This window comes from Lepisma saccharinum, chromosome 1, assembly GCF_977018435.1.
Source record: "Lepisma saccharinum chromosome 1, izLepSacc3.1, whole genome shotgun sequence".
In the NCBI taxonomy this organism is placed as follows: Eukaryota; Metazoa; Arthropoda; class Insecta; order Zygentoma; family Lepismatidae; genus Lepisma; species Lepisma saccharinum.
In genome coordinates this window covers 134,599,044-134,618,719 of record NC_139229.1, presented here as the reverse complement: position 1 = coordinate 134,618,719, position 19,676 = coordinate 134,599,044, and the positions used below count along the sequence as shown (strand labels likewise).

Here is a 19,676-nt window from a genome sequence, read left to right as displayed (position 1 = left end):
CCCCGATGGCGCAGTGGTAGCGTCGCAGCCTTGTAATGAAGGGGTCCCGGGTTCGATACCTGGTGGAGGCACAAGTGGTTCGGATCCCACTTTAAACTGTAGGTCCAGTCCCGATTAGCCTTACTGTGCATAAAGTGGACTTAAAACACCAACTCAACTCAACTCAAAAGGAAGAAAACCTAAGTTTCGTACAAAATATGGAGAATGTACAATGAAATAGAAATATCTCTGCACGAACACAGGCTAATGTTTATAAAAAATGCTGGTACACCACAAATTTCCAACTCTGGTGGAAATGCAGCGTTGCTGAATTCTGTTCGTCCTAGTGGGTAACACCGCAAGGCCGGCCTCACGAGCATGGTATAAGCATACGTACAGTACTCGTAAGATTAGGCTTCCCGCATATACGACCGTACGACAGAATGTGAAGAGAAGAGGCCCCAGCAAATGTGCCTCACTCCGTGGAAAGTTCGTATACTGGACATTGTTAGAATTTTTTTGTAATTATCATAAATGAAAATTCCAAACTCTTGCATTGCATTACATATGTTTTGACAAAATAAGTAAATACAACTTTAAAAGAGTAATGGCGTGGGTAGGCCCGGCCTCCTGGCCTCATAGGACGCTTCGCCACTGGTCCTGTCTATGGGAGCTATAAGGGGTCAGACCTGTCAACCAGAAGGGTGTACCCACTCTGACACCATCCAAAAGATGTCCGACACCATAGTACAGCCTTGTGTAGACATTCTGAAGGAACATTGAATCGAATGAGGGCTTTTATCCAACCTGAATTTTTTGTCATGCCATGAGACAACATTTGATCCGCCAAATATTTAGGCTCCATTGATGCATGAGATTTTTGTCGGATAAATCTGACTAATGAAAATATTCTCTCGGGTTATCAACCAGGTGAGTTGTTGAGAAGTTCCTGAAGATGAGAGTGATGTTAGCTCTCAAAAGTTTGGAATCTTTTCCACAACTCACCTGGTCGATAGCTTGAGAGAATCTTTTCATCATTCGTTGCCAGAAGAGCTTCGAGACTTACTTAAATCTGACTAATGTCGAATTGCGACAAAATGACTTACTACGGCATAAAAATGCATGCATGACACTCTTATGCATCCAATTTTTTTTTGTCTGATGTAGTATGACATTTCGTCGGACAAACTTTCAGGCTCTCAATCCTAAAAACATATCACTTTCATCAGTATCAGTGTTCCTCTGCCAGCTCTACTGAATTTTCACTTTTCATCTGCTGTTATTAAACAGGCTAAAGCTTTATACGAGGATGGTCCAGGAAATACATTCCAATTAGTCATAAATTAAAACACAAACTTCGGTAATAATTGACATTTTATTGTATTAATTACAGTTACCCATAACTTACTTTTCAACATATTCATCACCGTTTTTTCTGGTATTTGTTGGTGTGCCACTAGATTTTGTATGTCCCTATCATGTGTCTGCCTCCAAAAAGCGGAACCATCTGTACAGCAGTGTTACTGTCAAGACTTTTGTTTTGCCAGAAACCGCTTCAGCTGAAGAAAGAGATGAAAGTCGTAGTGCATGAGGTCGGGGCTCCCACTTAAAGTGATGCAAAAGAGCCCAGGTATGTAGGGTCGTGCATGATGGGTCTACATTCCATGAATGATCTGCACCATCATCTGAACATACTGTCACTTATGGCATCCAGTCCATACACTTCTCAGAAGTTCCGGTGGATCTCTGCCGGCATCTGCTTCTGATCGTGCAAAAATGTGATTACAGCTTGCAGTCTGTATTTGAGAACTGCCATCTTTCTAATAGAGTTCAATCAATCAACCAAGCTAACTCCTGCCATGGGATCCATCTTTATGGCAGTGACCCGCTGTTGTCAGTTCTACCTACGAAGAGACTTGCAGTCAAACAGCCAATTAGGCCTACTACTGCCCCCCATCTTTGATCAACAATCGGCATGCTTAGAATTCCTCCTCCCTGCAGTGGTCAGTAGGGAAAAAGGATTTTGCCAAAATAACCATTCTGCACTGTGAATACAGCCAGGAGATAGCTTGGCCCTGGTATAACACTGTTCTTAAATCTACTCCCTTCACAACAATGCGACTGCACCACATTACAGACACATACCACCTCTTCCTATCTGCATCTGCGCATCATGCTCCAACCACTTGTGCAGATTTTCAATGATATCGGAACTTGCTTTCTGGATGTGCCTCATATATAAACTTTCAGACGCTGTTATTAACAGCATGTTCTTATCTTATTCTGTCTGATTAGCAAAATCAGATGCCTGTGCAGTGCAGTAGATTCCCCTACTATAAATTCCTTGCATTAAGTTTTTAATATTATGTATATACAAGTTGTATATACACATACGCACACACACTTTTTGCTGGAAATATAGGTAACAGCATGTTGTCAGTTTCATGGTACTTGGATATACTGTGAATGTTTGTACTGAAACAAAAGTCTCATTCATAATTTAAGGTAATATAACACTTTGTTTTGTACAATTCCATTGCTTCATTTTCAGAATGTTTAGTCCCGAGAAGCAGGTTTAAGATATTTTATGGTTTTAGATGCCAAGCGGACGCCATGTGTTGCATGTTGCCATGTTCACATCAAACAAGCCACGAATTCACCATACCAATGTCTCAATCATGTGTGGGGTCCCGGGTTCGAATCCCGGCGTGAGCATGGATGTTTGTGACTGTCTATTCATCAATTTCATCATATCAACACTCATCCCCATCTTCGCAAAAAATAGGCAAAAGTGGCACAAGAAAGCGAAGTAAAATAAATCAAATCAAAATCAAAAATGAAATAAAAATCAATCATGTGTGCATGGATTAAGTTGTTTGTTTGCTTTATATAGAAAAGAGACATAGGATAAAAGCGTTAATGCTTCGAAAATAAGTTTGCAGTCATGGTTTTTGCAAGCGGAAGGTGAAATATCAACATTTAATAACAAGAAAGGCTTAGAAGAATGAGAAATTACAAAATGTCTTCATTAAAAACAACTAATTTACTCAAATCTAATTTAGTCATAACTTTAAAAATAATGAAATATTTTATTTAAGCCTGTTTGCATATGAGAAAAGCCCTACATAAGTCCCACCCTAGCTTGTGAATTGTAACATTTTTTCAAATTCACTATTTTTCAGCACGAATATAAATGATAGAGAAATTAAGTCAATTTCTTGGAAGCTAATATAGATACTTAATACAGCCCATACCTGAGTTTATTTTCCATGTATAAATACGTGCATTTAGTTCAAAATTGTCAGGGAAAAAAATGCAAAATTTGTCCTGGGAAACCTGAAAAAGTCAGGGAATTTCATTTCTGCTTCTCTGTAGCCACCCTGAATATTATACTCGATTTGCAAAATATTTAGTAAAACTTTCTCCCTCTCCACTGATAATCGTGAACAAGCAGGGTCGGGTGACTACCCAGGGCATCCTCCTTGATTGGAGCCAAATCCTAAGTGTGAGTTTATTTTAAGTCCATTTTATACACAGAAAACCAAATAGAGGTGATCTACAGCTTAAAGAGGGGTCTGAACCACTATGTGCCTGCACCGGCTGCGTGGCTATTTGTTTTAAAAAGAGTTGGATTTATTGTTGACAAGAATTAATTGAAGCTACTGCGGAATAGCTTAATAAGTATATTGTAAAATCAACCAGCAATTTAAGCTAAGAGATTATTGTTGTTTTGATGCCATTATGTAGGTATTAAATAAACACATGCCTACAATAAACGTGTTCTTTAACAGCATTAAAGAATTTTTAAAATAAGGCTATTATTTTTCATCATTAAAACCGTAAATATGTAACATGGTTATGATTTATATTGGAGGAAGGTGCAAATTAGGAAGATCAGAGTAGAAAGTAGGGGTACCAAAATTTGACCTCGTCCAGGTGCCTGCCACTCCTGCAAACAAGGTATCCGGTCCAATGACCACAAGCAGAAAATCAGTTGTTATCTATTTAGCAGTTGTTTATTTCTAATGACCGACTGACCAAACCAACAATCTCAAGCGAAATCAAGAGAAGACATAAAAAATATTAAAGAAAATGACAGTACTCTCACAGTCCACACTGGCCTGCTTCGTACTTCAGATTTTTTCCCCCTTGCACCTTATCCATATTATTACTGCAGTCACTGTGTGCTTTGTAGCTATGTTCCCTCCAAATATTCAACAGTGTTAAATATTTCGTCTCTGCTTTCACTATGTACAGTTTTCCATTTCATCATGAAATCAAACACGCACTGAAACAGGAATGACCTTTTGGCAGTGCAACAATTTTACAACGCACGAACAGGCACAGCTGATTGATCAATGTTGAGATTCTAAGGTACAAGGTAGAAATGGGCAAAACGAAAACGCTGCAGTTACATTAACCTGCTCCATTTAGCCCCATTCTCTCGCGCGTGTTCCTTCACTTGGTTGTAGCAACACCTCTGGCAACACTACCTGTCCCTGTTGTGATATCTGCTGGTCGGCTAGTATTGGCTGCAGTTCCTGGATCGGATGCTGGAGCAACACGTAATGGGTTTGTTTGAGCTCAATGTGACGCCATGCTAATATAGTCCATTGCGTTACAGTAACTCTTCGACAAGGGTTTTTTTGAACCTGGCCCACGAGAGAACAACAGCGTTATTATTTATTCCCTGTGCTACGCTTTCTACAACAGCAGCATGACATTCCAATGTAAAACGTACTTGCGGACATTTTTAGAAGGCAACTTTTAATCGGTCAACCCTGGCCCAGGAATTGTAAATAATTTCAATTCCGGACTGGGAGAGAAAATCAGCAAACGTAAATGAGTTCTAGACAGTGTATAACCTTTTCATATTTAAAGCATTTCAATTCGGTCCAGGAACCTTTTTCCGGATGAATTTCAATTCGGTCCAGGAACTTTTTTTCCCAGAATGAATTTCAATTCGGTCCAGGAACCTTTTTCCGGAAGAATTTCAATTTCATCCAGGAACCTTTTTAATCACATCAATTTAAATACGGTCCAGGAACCTTTTTTCAACGAAGCAATACGCAACGTGGACCGAATTTAAATTGTGTGAGAAAAAATGTTCCGGTCCTGCAGCGGAATCCAATAGAACCCATTAGAATTTATGGGTTCCTGGACCTTGAACAACCCTGTTTTATGCATCTTGCAACCCAATTATTAATATTGAAAAAGGGATAATGTAAATTGTTTTTTTTTTAGGAATGACTGGTGAAAGTCCGATAGAAAATGAAGAGGAAGAAGAAGTTGCTCCTGTCGGTAAGTATCTTCCATTTCCTCTTTTTTCTTTTTTTGGTAGGCTATTTCAAGGCATTATTTTTATTATATACCAAAGAATCCATATTTAGTTCCAGTACCAAAACAACATTTACATATGCAGAAGTGTAGAAATGTATATCTGTAGTTGCTACACTGATCGTGGCCCCAACTGCCAGCTGACCTACATTTTGCTACATTGCTCTATCTGTCCACCAGTCGTTGTCGGGGTGTGTGGCTCGATGAGTGTCAACAACCTCAGTTGTAGGGGTAACATCGCTCTCCCATTACAACATTGCCAAGCGTACATCTGGTTTTGTCAGTTGTTATTTGTTTGTACAGTGATATTTTGTGTACTAATTTTCCATGTACTATAGTACAACTTTTATCCAGTAATGGCGTCGATCAACTGTGTGTGTGTGTGTCTCTCTCTCTCTCTCTCTCTCTCTCTCTCTCTCTCTCTCTCTCTCTCTCTCTCTCTCTCATCCCTCCCTCCCTCCCTCCCTCCCTCCCCCCTTCCTTCCTGTTTTACAGTACGTTTGGCAACATTCTGTGTATCCAACACTCATTTCTCTCATTCTGCCACGAACTCTCAGTGCCTTGTGACTCGAAAATGCCCGATGTCAGTCGAAGAGAATTCAACTGATCGCTGATTCATTCTTTCCCAGCTGCCAGTTGGAAATGCGATCAGTATAATTCTTCTTGTATCTACATAATGCTTGCATTGTAGAGTTTCTCTCTCATAATTTATGGCTTGATGTGATGTTTCAGGAGAACATGTACTCCCTTCATTGGGCCTCTCCAATGGCGCAGTGGTAGCGTCGTCGCCTTGTAATCAAGGGGTCCCGGGTTCGATACCCCGTGGATGCACAATTCCACTTTAAACTCTAGGACCAGTCCGATTAGCCCTACTGTGCATAAAGTGGTTTTAAAACACTAAATCAACCAATCAACCAACCCACCAACTCCCTTCATTGGACAAATAAACATCTAATGAATAGGTCATGTATTCTCCTGAAATGTTAAATCAAGGAACATGTTAAATTGCTGCTAGTTACTAGTTTTTGTTAAATAGTTTTATGTATGTAATTTGAAATATGTACACTAAATTTTTTTGTAGTAATATTTAAGCATGTTTCTCATGGTGGTTACGTAAGTTGAAAGACTGCTTATGTTAAATAGTTAATAAACAATAATTACTGTCATACAGGATGATTCAGAATTGTTGTCTGGATTTCCATGGTTGACAGGAATAGGTGCTCCGAAATACTTAAGCAGTGAGTACATTTTTTTAAATTATTATTTCCAGCTGCACCTCCAGACCCAGTGACTCTCACAGGTGCCCTGATGAACAACGGAAGCAGAGACACATCCAATTCAGATATTCAGAAGCTGCAGCAGCAGTTGCAGGACATCAAGGAACAGGTTAGTGCTCAAATATATCCACAAAAATATCATCATTTGGTATCATAGGTGTTAGGAAAGTTCTCAATCTGTGAACATAACCCCGCCATGCAGGATTTTCATTAACTTTTCTCATTTGACAGCAGCCAATAAGGAAATCCACTTTTGATTTTTGTTTAATGGTTATGTCAAATGTCATTGTGTTAGGCATCACACACATGCATCACAAACTCCACCCACACTAAAATAGCTGACTTCCATGGTAGGGTAATTAACACAGCTTGTTATGATGCCAGGGGGACTCTGGTTTTAATCTACCTAGTCATATCGTACATACTGTCACAAGGTTTGCAGGAAATAGATACAAGATGGTTAGGGATAGTGTAATATCCATATAATGTATGGTACATGGGTATGTGAGGAACACAAAACACTCATATCTACTCAAAATGACCACCTTTAGCATGCACACAGTCCTTTAGTCTGTGTTGACATGCATGACATCTACAGGGAAATCCGCCACTGCTTTCACAAGAGAATGCTTCAAACAGGCCATGTTGGGGTATCCTTTCTTGCATGCCATTTTCTGAAGCACGACCCCCAATTTGTAGTCTAGAGGATTGAGATCACGGCTACCAGAGGGCCAATCAGAAGTGGAAATGAAATCCGGCACGTTCGTCTGGAGCCACTGCTAGTCGTCTTAGCCTTATGGGCTGGTGCCGAATCCTCCTGTAAACTCCAGGCCTGACTGCGAGAGAGGATGTTCGTGAGACCCTTGACCACACCCTCAAGAAAAGTCTCTTGGTACACCTTGGCCGATGTTTTGATGCCTTGTTCGCAGAAATGCAGCTCAGTGGTGCCCTCGTAGCTCACTCCCCACCACACCGTAACTGACACTGGATGATAAACCCTCTGAGCCTTGTCAGCTGCTTCTCGTGAACTCCTCGCATGTATACCCTGTCATTTTGGGCATTGAATGCCTCCTCAACATTGAACAGTTTTTGATCGGTGAAACGGATTCATGTGTGCTCATTTGCTGCATACTGCGTAAGTAGGCGTTTTGCTTTGATCAACCTCTGACAGTTTAACGCATCAGTAAGGAAATGACCTGAACGTTGTTTGTAAGCTTGCAGTCTCAGGTCACAACGTAACACACGAGAAATGGACACTTTGGACATCTTGTGTCCCTGAGCCAACACTGACTGTCTCCTGACAGGCTTTCGTTGCACACATGCCGTCCGTACGGTTCGAGGCCACCTTGCCCTGGGCCTGTCGTTCACAGTTCCAGTTTCAGTGTATCGCTGGATAGTGCGATAAATGAATCTCTTTGAGATTTGAAGCTTATGGAGAAGTTTGAAAATCTCACCTACTGCTTTCTCTAGCTTATGCAGTGCAATGACAGCCACTTGATTTTCATACTCGCCTCATATCATCCTGACCTGTATCACAATCACCTTCAGCCGTCCACAGCACACCACACAATGACAGGTCTTACAGCTCCCTGTGGGCAAGTGCTGCCATTGCCCTGAAGGTGTCCAGCCAGCCACCAAAGTTGTGCCAGTATTTATGATATGACTAGGTAGCCTACGTATGGCTGTTCTCTGTGAGTGACCCTTCATCAATTTCATCATACCATCATTCATCGCTGCAATTAGATAGAAGTGGCAAGCTAAATAACAAAAACAATAATTAATTAATCAAAACACTAACATCACCAAACCTGACCTGTATAATCTACTCATATAAACACATGGGAGCAGGGTTATTACTGGAAGTTGTTGTTGTGTTTTTTCTTTTCTTATTCTTTCTTGTGACCAAGGGTGTATCCATGTGGTGGGTCCAGGGGGTTCGGACCCCCCCCCCCCAAAAAAAAATAATAATTGAAAATGCTATATAAAAATACTTCCCGATGAGACACATGATGTAGCAGATACAGAACAATTCTCTGTGTGTGTATGGTTTATGGATTCTGAAAATAATATCCACTAAAAGTTCTTATGTATCAGCAGAGGTGCCCACAGGGTGCAGGCCACGCCATCGAGATTTTTTGGGGGGGTTTTTTCCCTTCAAACAATGTAAAATTCAACATTAATATATGTTTTCAAAATATATGTAAAAATTTTAAACCTTAAATGCACCATATTTAATCAATTAGATAAAGAAAAGAAAGTGTTTAAGGACATTATCATTGGAGGGGGGTAAGTATTTTTTTTTGTCAGAATAATACATGCAGTGGTGAAATACTAGAAACAATATATTGCATTATGTGCCAGGCAGTAAAAAAACACTATTTGTCAGTGTGTGCATGTCTAGAAATTATAATTATTAATATTTAATAGGATAGTATTATTAATATATCACTGTTCTAACACTGTCTTAATTTAAAACTTTATGGGGCTTATGACACCCATATCTGGACCACCCCCAAATGTTATTTCTGGATACTTCCCTGCTTGTGACGTGTGGTAGGTTAGACTGCTTGGATTTAGCATTTTTGTGATTTGTTGCATCAGGGAGCAGGACTTGTGTTCCAGGTGGTGTTAATAGAAGCACCCGTATTATATATATGTACACCTAAAAGAAAATTATGAGAGTATTGATGAGAGGACAGAGAGAGAACACTCATCAAAAGTGTCCAGCAACCTTGAATGTGGCCCGGCCCACCTTGGCCCTACATAGAATTCATGCATGCAGTATTATTTATACATTTCTAGTTATGCCGCTTTTTCTTTTCTTGAGAAACAAACGCCGACTCAACCGAACTTCCCAAGATTTAGCTATTTTCCTGCACAGGTACATAAGGTGTAAGTGTCATGTCGACTAAGCAAGTTGATTGACAGTTTAGTTCTGAAGTACAAGAATATCTTGCTGGTTTGGGGAGGGAAGCGTGCGTACTTTCTGTTGCCAGTGAGTCAGTTTTTGGAAAAGTTTCAGACAACCATGTCACTTCTTAAGCCATGTAGTATGTACTAAGAAAAGAGCTATAGAACTGGAATGTAGACTTTTTCAAGGGAAATGGGAGATTTCCTACTTTTGTTCTGAATTGAATAGTGAAAAGGGTGAAAATTTTGTGCCCTGATAAGTAAATTCATTCAACAATATTTATTTCTCACGAAATACAGTTGTCAGCCTCCGTGGTGGAGTGGTTAACACAGCATCCTGTGATGCCAAGGGTCGGGTTCAATTCTCAGCCTGGACATGAGTGTTTGTGTGTGTCCCTTCATCAATTTCAGAATATTATCACTCATCCTCATCGTCGCTATTAGCTAAAAGTGGCGGGAAAGTGATTGCAAATAACAAAAACAAACTTTTTTTTTTAATAAATCAGAAATACAGTTGAGGAGAGGATTGATGACTTAGCAGGTGATATCAACGAACTATTGAAAGCAAAAATTGCTGGTTTTCTTGCATTTTCGCTCACAATAGATGAAAGTCTGTGGGGTAGCTCAGTTAGCTGTATTTATTCATGGATGCGATTCTCGTCTCAATGTGGCAGAAGAACTGCTGTGCATGATTTCTCACCGTAATACAACAGAAGATGTTTTCAAGGAAGTGGATGCTATTTTGCAAAGCTACAGTCTTCCTTTATCTCAGTTAGTAATATATATATAATATATTAATCCTTAGCGCGACAGCCCATGAAGGGCCTTGGCTTACCTACCGACTGCCGGTCTCCCTCCCACACTTTCCTTCGTCGCCTCTAAGCGTGGAGATCTTCAACCAGTATTGGAATAGTCGGGGGGTCAGCCCGACGTATCCCCAGCCGTTATAGTAGGTCTCCGTGACCGGATATATAAAATTTAATATTCATTTCCCAACTTGCCAAGAATATCAGTGGCTAATCTGTGAACCTGATTTAAGTTAATACTTGCTCAAAGTAAAAATACTACTTGATTAATTTGAAGAAAGGAAAAAGGTTTCAAGACTTCACAGAGTGCAAATGGCAATTTTCTTTTTCACTGCTCTGCTCCTTTTTCTTTTGATGCTGCGTATGCAAGTCTTGACCTTCAAATGGAACTTATTAAATTACAATTTTTCTCATATCTCCCACAGCAGTATCCTCAGATAAATCATTTTGCTGCTGGAATTTTCGTGATTTTCACAGCACTTGCCTTGGTGAACAGTTGTTATCCATTATAACGATTGATAAAACAGCCAAAATTTCAAGAATAACTGACAAAAATTTTTTGTCTGATTAAGAGTTTGTTGCCCAGGAAAACATAATGCCGACATTAAGAAGCTACTTTCTTTTTAAAAAATGTGTCAGATCTCTGGGATACGAAACTAGAGAAATCCACAGAAAGTTTCTTGCCAAAATGTTTGCACAATTGTAACCAATTTATACATGTAATATAGTATCACAGACTAGGAACAAATATTCCAGTTTAATTTTATTCAACAAAACAAATAAGGATTATAATTAAAATACTTTTACTACAATTTCTACTACACTAATCCTCATTCAGTTCTAAGCAGGGTGCTGCATGAAGGGGGGATGAGGGGAAATTGCACCTTCTGGTTTTTGCATCCCCTGTGGTTTCTAATTTATAGCACTTGGGAGGGGGACTGTATATAATTTTTATAATATACCAATGCTTCAATAGTAATCACCGGAATACCCCCCCCCCCCAATCAGGGGTAAACCCTTTAGATTTGGATTTCAAGGGGTTGGGGTTGGGGATGTGCTGCTCAGAGAGTTTTGGCATTAACGTTATGTGTGTGGTCCTAGTGTCAGGAATTGAGTTTGACAAGGCTGATCTAGAGGACAAGACACTACACCCTGATTTTATCTTAATGTAAAGGCATTTTTTTTCCTGTGCATTCTATTCAGATGAAACCAGGCTTTATCCGTAATGTCCAAAATCCCAAAAGATGTTCCCCAACATTGGAACCATAAACAGTAAAAAAAAAAGTGTTCCCCTGTGCATAGCACCACACCATGAAGGCATATAGGGGGTGTGGGGTTAATGCCCCACACTTTCTTGATCCGGTCGTGAGTGGGGGTGATGTGATCAGCATCACGACCCTGACTGCCTTTACCCCCCAGGGTTTCCCCCAGGTACTCATGTTATTCGATGCTGGGTGGGCAGTATCATACATGTTTCTCCAGATCTGTTAAAAAGCAACTCCTTGACCATGGACATACGACTTGTGAGTATAATTTCACTTTTTTGGCAGCTCTTTGACAAGGACTTTGTTGGATATATATATGAATGGCTTATTGCAGAAAGGGACCTGAGTCACTTTTGCACAATTCTGAGAAAAACAATGAAAAATCGTATAATATTAATAGTGTAAGAAAGAAATGTGCCGTTGTTGGCTCAAATATTCAACATAATGAATAGTTAATTTTGCAACCCTCAATGCACCCCCCTGCAGTATGCTGCTAGACACAGTGGAGATGAAAAAATTAACTCCGATACCTCAAAAATGTGACTCAGGTCCCTTTCTGCAATAAGCCATTCATATATATATATATATTTTTACATTATTTACTACATTACACTTGCATTTGTCAGTGACAGTTGTTAGCAAGACTCTGTTTCTCTTACTGATAATGTAACATACAAAAAAATCTGCATTGGCCTAGGGACGTTAAGAATTTAAATCCAGTCCTAAGTAGGAAAGTGATAATTGTTACAGGCATGTGTCAATTACTTTCCGGAAAAAAATGAAACCGGACTGTAAGTTATTGAAAATGGGAATTCATTAATAAACCTGCTGCAGCTTTTAAAAATCTATCTTAAATAATACTCTTAATTGCTGTTGGGATTGTAATGGTGCAGTTTGCATTGAGTTCTATCAAGTAGATCACAAAAAGTGCTTCTTTTCTGGGAAGAGAGGAGAAGGAAAATGAGAAATTGTAGAACATAGATGAGAATGGAAGAAAGAAATAGAGGAGCTAGACATGAAATAAGAAGAGCGAGATAGGAAATTAGAAGAAAGAGATAAGAAATTAGAAGAGGAAAGAAAGAAAGATAAGTAAGGTTCAATAAGAATAATGGAGGAGGAAAGAAGGAAAGATGGGAAAGAGAGAGAGCCTGATAAAGAAGATCAAATTTGCAAGTTACCAGAAATTTTTCAAAAGATAAAGTTTCTGGAAGAAGGTAGGGAGCTTGATAATGAAGAATTAATTTTGAAATGTAAAAGCAACAAGGATGACTTAAACAGAGTAATAGATGAGGGAAGAAAAGCAGATAAAGAAGAACTAGATAAAAAGTGGTGAGAAATGATCCATAAATTAAATGATCATCAAGATAAGCTAATGAGGAAATAGATGAAAGGAAACAAGATAAAGAAAACAAGCAGGAAATCTTCGAGAACATGAACGAAAAAAAGAAGAAAGGGAAGGGCAGTTTATGGAAGCTCCTAGAGCACTGGACTTAGATAAAGGAAAAAGCTAAAGATAAAGAGGAGAGATAAATTGTAAAAGGGCAAGACAAAAAATATAGAGATAATGAGATTAGGAGGAAAGAGAGGGTAGTGTTACATAGAAATAGTAATTTATGTCAGACTAAAGATCTACATCTTCTGAAGAATTCTCATGAGTCAAGCAATCTGATACTCGAAACTGGCTTAAAGAACCGAAGGAATGGAAAGATTTTAGACGAGTTGTATGAACCTGTTGTTAATGCTAATTGCTAGGGCTAGGACCTTAAAATTGCCAAAAATGACTTTTAAAAAAATGCATGTATGACCTATACATGCAAGAAAATGTCCTATAAACTAGAAAAATGACCTAAAAATTCTGAAAGATTTGTAAAACAAATTTATAAACTATCAATAGAAATTCAAATTACAAATTAACGTTACAGTATCTATCACATGTTCATTGCGTATGGTAGTAAGAAAGTTCACTTTTTGTCATATTTTACACTTTAAGTACTGAGTTGCAGTACACAACGAAAATCATATGCAAATTTTCAAAAGTGAATGATTGTCGGTTTTTGGACAAGAGAGCCTTGTACACGGAAAAATTTATCTCGACTTCCACCGACACAAGATGAGCATACTTGAAATAAAAACAATATCACTTGCTGTTAAGTCACTTTCAATTCCATAGAGTGCAAATTTCTTCCTTCCCTGACAAAATGTCCAATACAAAGCACAAAACCTTGTACCCCTTGTTTTTTAAATAATGCGACAATGTATTTACTGATAGAGGGGGGAAAGCACATTGTCTGAGCTGAATTGTTACACAACAGCTTGTGTCAACAATACTGCACAGAATTTCTTTGTTTCTTCACAGTCCTTCAGAACTGCGCTGAGGCAATGAGACGAGAATCGGGAACCTCTCTCCTTCAAAGAGTTACATTTGCATGTAAAATGCCTCTTCTTTCACCCAAATGTAGGAAAATGCATAATATGACTTTTAAAAAGCCGATAAATGACTTAAACAGTTTAAAAAGTTTAAAAAATGACCTTTACTCCAAAAAGAGTCAAAAAAGTGGAAAAAATGCCCTAACAAAGGCATCCCAATTAATTCACTTACGTGTAAAAAACTTTCCTATCTACTTATCCCTTACCATAAAAATATGCATTTGCATCAAAATCCTAGCCCTACTTACTAATTACAGTCATAATTTTTGAATGGCTGATATCAACTCACTTGCAAAATTCAGTGGAGAAATTAACTCAGTTGTGGATAAATATATTTGGAAGGCTTTGTAACATACATGGACTTGATGTGGATGCCTATGGAATATCGCCTAAAGGGGTTACCGTCCTTAATGCACGGAAAAGCTAAAGCTGGACTGATAGCTAATGATAGGAAGTGAGTGACTTTTGAACAATTCTGTGTGGCATTTAAACACCAGCAAGCATCTCCAGAAGCCAAGCAGAGGGAAATACAGACTTTAAAGAACCAATACACAAAGTGTTCTTGCTTAAATCTAGAAGAGTACAGTTGGGAGATTTATGTCGGCTACTGTAATTTGACTAGAGAGGGAAGCCAATCAGAACTCTTGCATATGATAATAAGTCATCTAGCAAACCGTATAAGGCAACTGGTTTTGACCAGAGATCTATCTAATATATACCAGCTAGTAAGCTTCTTAGACAGGTATGAAGCATCCAAAATCCAGGATAGTTGAAGGAACGAGCTGCGTAGATGGGAAGAGAAGCAAAAGATTCTCCGAAGTTAGGTATACTAGTTTGTCAAACTTCCCCAGGCAAGAAAGAAGTTCAGAACTACCAAAATCCTAACCTTACATTCCAAAATGATAGGCCAAGCAATTAGAATAATCGCAGACCATCAAGAAATAATTGGTACAAGCACAGAGCGACACCTTACAAAGATGATTGGAGAAGGAATCACAAAACCAATAGTGTGAGAGAATGTGCAGTGCAAACCAACACTCCACCCATGAATGGGAGAAGTAATCTGAATCCAAGTGCTTCCTCCTGGAAAAATTCTCAACACCCTATAGTTCAGGTTTGAATGCCAGAGACAGAGGAGGATGACCCTCTTCAGAATCTCAAACAAATTTCCGTTAAAGAAGACAAATGGAAACCTAAAGTTATTTAAAATTATTAAAGAAAGTTTCCTCCACACAAGTGTTTCCTCATTTTCTTTGTTGTATGGGAGGAGGCCATGTAATGCCCTGGACATTACAGTATAATTGTAGGTTATTTAGTTGGAATGTTGACTTTGTTCGCATTTTATTTTGTCAACTGTTTAGTATCCATGGCAATTTAATAGTGGAACTGTGAAGAAATCTAGAATAATAACGATGCAGGACTTTAAGTTTGTAAATTATTGCAAGTGAGTACACGAAGAATAAACCTTTTATTAAGGTTAAATTGAGACTTTAGTTTACCACGACTACTGATTGTCAGAGTCTTTTGCTCATGACACGAGGATCGTAGGATAAATTCCTAGACAGACTTGAAGGTACATAACACCCTGTCCTTTGTAAGTGTCTCTTTATGTATTGCATATTATCATTCAACCTCATTGTAGCAGTTTGCCTAAAGAGGCAGAAAAGTGTCATAAAATATGTAATAATAAAGTGTCCTCCATATACAACAAGAGGGTGCTATTTTTTCATTTTTCCTGTTTGCTAAAATTAGAGTTCTCTTTCAGACTATGTGTCCAGTTTGCTTGGACCGCCTGAAGAATATGATCTTCCTATGTGGACATGGCACTTGCCAGATGTGTGGAGACCGCATGTCCGAATGCCCAATCTGCCGTAAACCTGTTGAGAAGAGGATTTTGTTGTATTGACCTGAATGAGACCTTCGCCTCAGTGGTGAAGGTTTCCTACATCTGTAATCAACTATGATGTGGGAGGCATATTTTTTTTTTAATATTTTAATTCAATATATTATTACTTTTTGCATGTGTGTTAAAATGTAGTCTATATTGATACTTTTATGCTTGTAGTAGTGTTTGCTGCTGGTAATGTCTGCAGACCTCGTTATTGTGTTACATTTAATTATGAAAAATCCCATAGGGGTTATGTTTTTTGAAAGAAAAAATGTTCTTTCTTATTTATGTTATTCAGTAACAAGAATACATATGCAAACAACAAATACACTTTCTGAAGGAAAGAAGAGAGTATTACCATTATTTATCAACCTTGGTAGGAATTATTTTTGATTCATTTGGTTGTAAAGAACCTTGCATATGAATTATATAAAATAGACCCTCAAATAAAGCAACTTCATTGCATTGTGCTTTGCATTGCTCATTTATATCAAAAGGACATGAACTTGCACTTGCTACACATTCAAGAAAATTGTTCCCATGTAAACTTCCAACTCCATAAATGATATTACAAACAATGAAAATGAATACAGAAAATGTAAAATGGTAATTTCCAGTCATTGTTGATGAATAAAAATTAATTACAGCACTCTCCCTATTACAAGTAATATTTAGAAATTAATCAAATTTCAGGTCCGAAAAAAAAAAGTATTGTAATTAATCTGAAGTGTTTGGTAATGTAGAACATGTTATAGAATAAAAATAAATACACTGGGGAAGTTCTCATTGGGTATAAATATAATAAATGGATTGAAATAGGTACCAAAAAAATTCAGTGTTTCACATTGGGAAATAGTTTTTATTTCGTATTTATTGTATTTTTTTCTAGTTTCGTGCGACTTGGAGAAGGTAAAGAATATTCTAGGTACACATATGCCTAGTCAACACACACTGTGTTCTTTCAAGCTCTAAGTAATGATCTCTCTAAACTGCTGCATCTACTAATTTTTCCAATGAGTGATTGTAGTTCATCATGCACTCTCTCCATTGGAGAGAACTTCAGCATCAATTTTATCGATGAACAATACAAGAAAGGAGGAAATAAAGTAGAGTACTGTTAAGTCTATAGTGGAATCTATTCCATCAGGACTGGAATCATCCAATAATCACATTATCAGAAAACACCAGTCCACCAACCGTGACCAACAATTATTTCACACCACCACCTTCATTTTGTATTCCTTTTTTTTTTGATCGATCTCAATCCTTTTTCAGTGATTGAATAGTAAAATGTGACATGTAGTAAAAAGGTTAAAACATGGTTAAAATTTACATTAAGTTAAAAATGTATAATCACATCAGTGGAATATGCAGCTGTGTTCTGGAGCTGCCATGAAGTGACACTTTTAACCATGTTTTAACCTCTTTTTAACCACATATTGCACAATGTAAAATATGATGGAAGTATTGTACAGTACTAATCTGACACATTCCTTGTACCTTTCCGAAGAAGGATCAAGTTGATCCAAAAATGCAAAACAAAGAACATTTTGTGGCTGTATAATGGTTTTCAGAATATTAGTGACATTGATGAATATTCTGATCAATTTTAATTTGTTATAAGATATTATCTGTGAAAATTGATAAGATCAGTTATGTATAGGTATTGGTTCAATGTGCTATTAACTAGCTCAGCACTAATTATGCAACTACTAATAAAACCTTTGGCTCCTTTTCCTTATTTATCTCTATAGTCTGTTAAGAAAATTGATGCTGAAATTCTCAAGACCTATAAAGGAAATATAGTCGCAATTGCTCATTAGGAATAAACATCACATGCATCAGTGGGGGGAAAACATAGAGAGTTGATTCACAGTATTTTAGTGTGTGTTTTCCAGCTATGTGTGTACCTTCATTACAGCACTCCTAGGAGCAGTGGACAAAACATCCTCTTTAAGAAACAAAATTCATTTCCCAGGTATGAACTGCTGAACTATTTTGTTATAATGCGACGATGATTATGTGAACTTTTAAGAAAAACAGGAATGAAATAGCACATAGAATTCTCTTAACGAGTGATAATGTTTCTCCTCATACAGTTAAGCATCAACTGTAAAAAATAGAATTTCCTAAATTAAAACAAGAAATTTTAAAATTAGAAACCAATTAGAATACCAACCAGATTTAGATTTTTGAGTAATAAATTATAGATGTGAAGGAAATTACAAGCTATTAATTTGTACATGGTTCTTTTTAGAATAGACTTTGAATACAGAGAACTCTAGCAGGTTTTTGTTGCAGACAAAAAAGATTAGATTAATATATGATATCATGGTGATTTTATCATAAGGTTGCACAATTGCATTGAACATGGTAGGAGAATTCCATTTGTCAAAATCTAGATTGCAAGATATGAAACTAAACATGTCATTTGTTATCCTGTAGTTTTTAATGTGGTATTACTACTATACTATTTACAGAAGTAAATTATTTTGTAACAGGAATAAATGTCAGAAGTTTGCAAACAAACCCCACTTACTTGTATAGTTTTAATGTTTTGAAGCAGTGGCTAATCCCCCCCCCCCCTTCCACTACACATCACCAAAATTTCTTTAAGACCACCCTGTGGCTATTTTGACTTTATATTTACTCTAACACCCCCTAAATATATACTCACACCATCCTGTTTTGACGTATATATCAGCATTCTGATTTTCATTAGATGTTATTCAATTGAATTTTACTTGAACCTTTTTACTGTGCCGACAGCCATGGATTTTTTGTACATTAATCATTAATCTTTTTGGGAGTTATTTATTTAAACTAATTTTTCCATGAAAGTTTAGTTACAAAAAGTATGACATTTTCAGACAGTTATTCTTGTATATATGGTGACGAATTATGTACCAATATGTTATTCTATATACCATTTCTAATTATTCTGCTGGTGATAGTATACTTGACATCTTCAAAAGATTCATTCTTTGTGTTCTGCATTTTATCAGCTACTTTTTGCATATTTTTTTGTGTGTATGTATTGATGTAAGGCAGTATAGTCTGAAAATGTACAGCCATAATAATAAGAATCTGACTACAAATAATAATAAGAGAAATATGCATTTCATTTCGTAAGAAATTCAATTTGATCACAATCTATGCAAGCTTTCAAATGTACTGAAAACAGTATGGACTTTGTTTTTGCTTGAAAGAATATGCATGAATGTATTGGTAATAAAGGGTGACATATTACTGTAATCATTAACTTGAGTGCTTTACTTAAACATGTGCTTCCATATTGTCTCTCTTTGAAAAATGATTGACAAATTGTACTTGTGTAACACTTTCCTTTTAATTTTTCATTGAAGTTAATTGTACTCAACATTACAATCATCACAAATTTACACATTTTGTTTCTTTTATTATTATTGTTATCATGTCAGTGTATTAGTTATTAGTTACATATATAACTTAATAATTCATCTTGAGTTTGATTATTTTTTATGTAATATTATGAATTGAAATAAAGTGATTTGACAATTGCATTGCAAATATTCTTTTATGTGTGTCGCCCTAAAGGTATAGCCTGTAACAGTAAATTAGAGAAATGATTTGATTCGTTTGTGTGTAACTTTGTAGGAGGAACTTTCCTGTGCATTGCATACATTAATACAATTATCTTGTGATGGAAAATTATTATAGAAAACAGAATCTTTAAATATTTTATGCTATATGTTGATGGGCTAATTGTCTTACATGTACCAATAAAATTCAGACTGAAAGGCTTATT

The 19,676-nt window shown here is 37.2% G+C and overlaps 1 protein-coding gene across 2 annotated transcripts in view; it reads left to right on the top strand.

The window, feature by feature from the left end:
- LOC146001470 (E3 ubiquitin-protein ligase MIB1-like) overlaps positions 1-19,429 on the top strand; it is a 58,439-nt gene extending 39,010 nt beyond the window's left edge. For both annotated transcript variants that reach the window (XM_083138838.1, XM_083138833.1), the window contains exons 6-8: positions 5,224-5,280; positions 6,587-6,702; positions 15,767-19,429. In XM_083138838.1, the coding sequence (XP_082994964.1) occupies positions 5,224-5,280; positions 6,587-6,702; positions 15,767-15,907 (314 nt within the window). In that variant the 3' untranslated portion in view covers positions 15,908-19,429. The remainder of the gene's footprint in view (positions 1-5,223; positions 5,281-6,586; positions 6,703-15,766) is intronic.
- Positions 19,430-19,676: the final 247 nt, after the last annotated feature.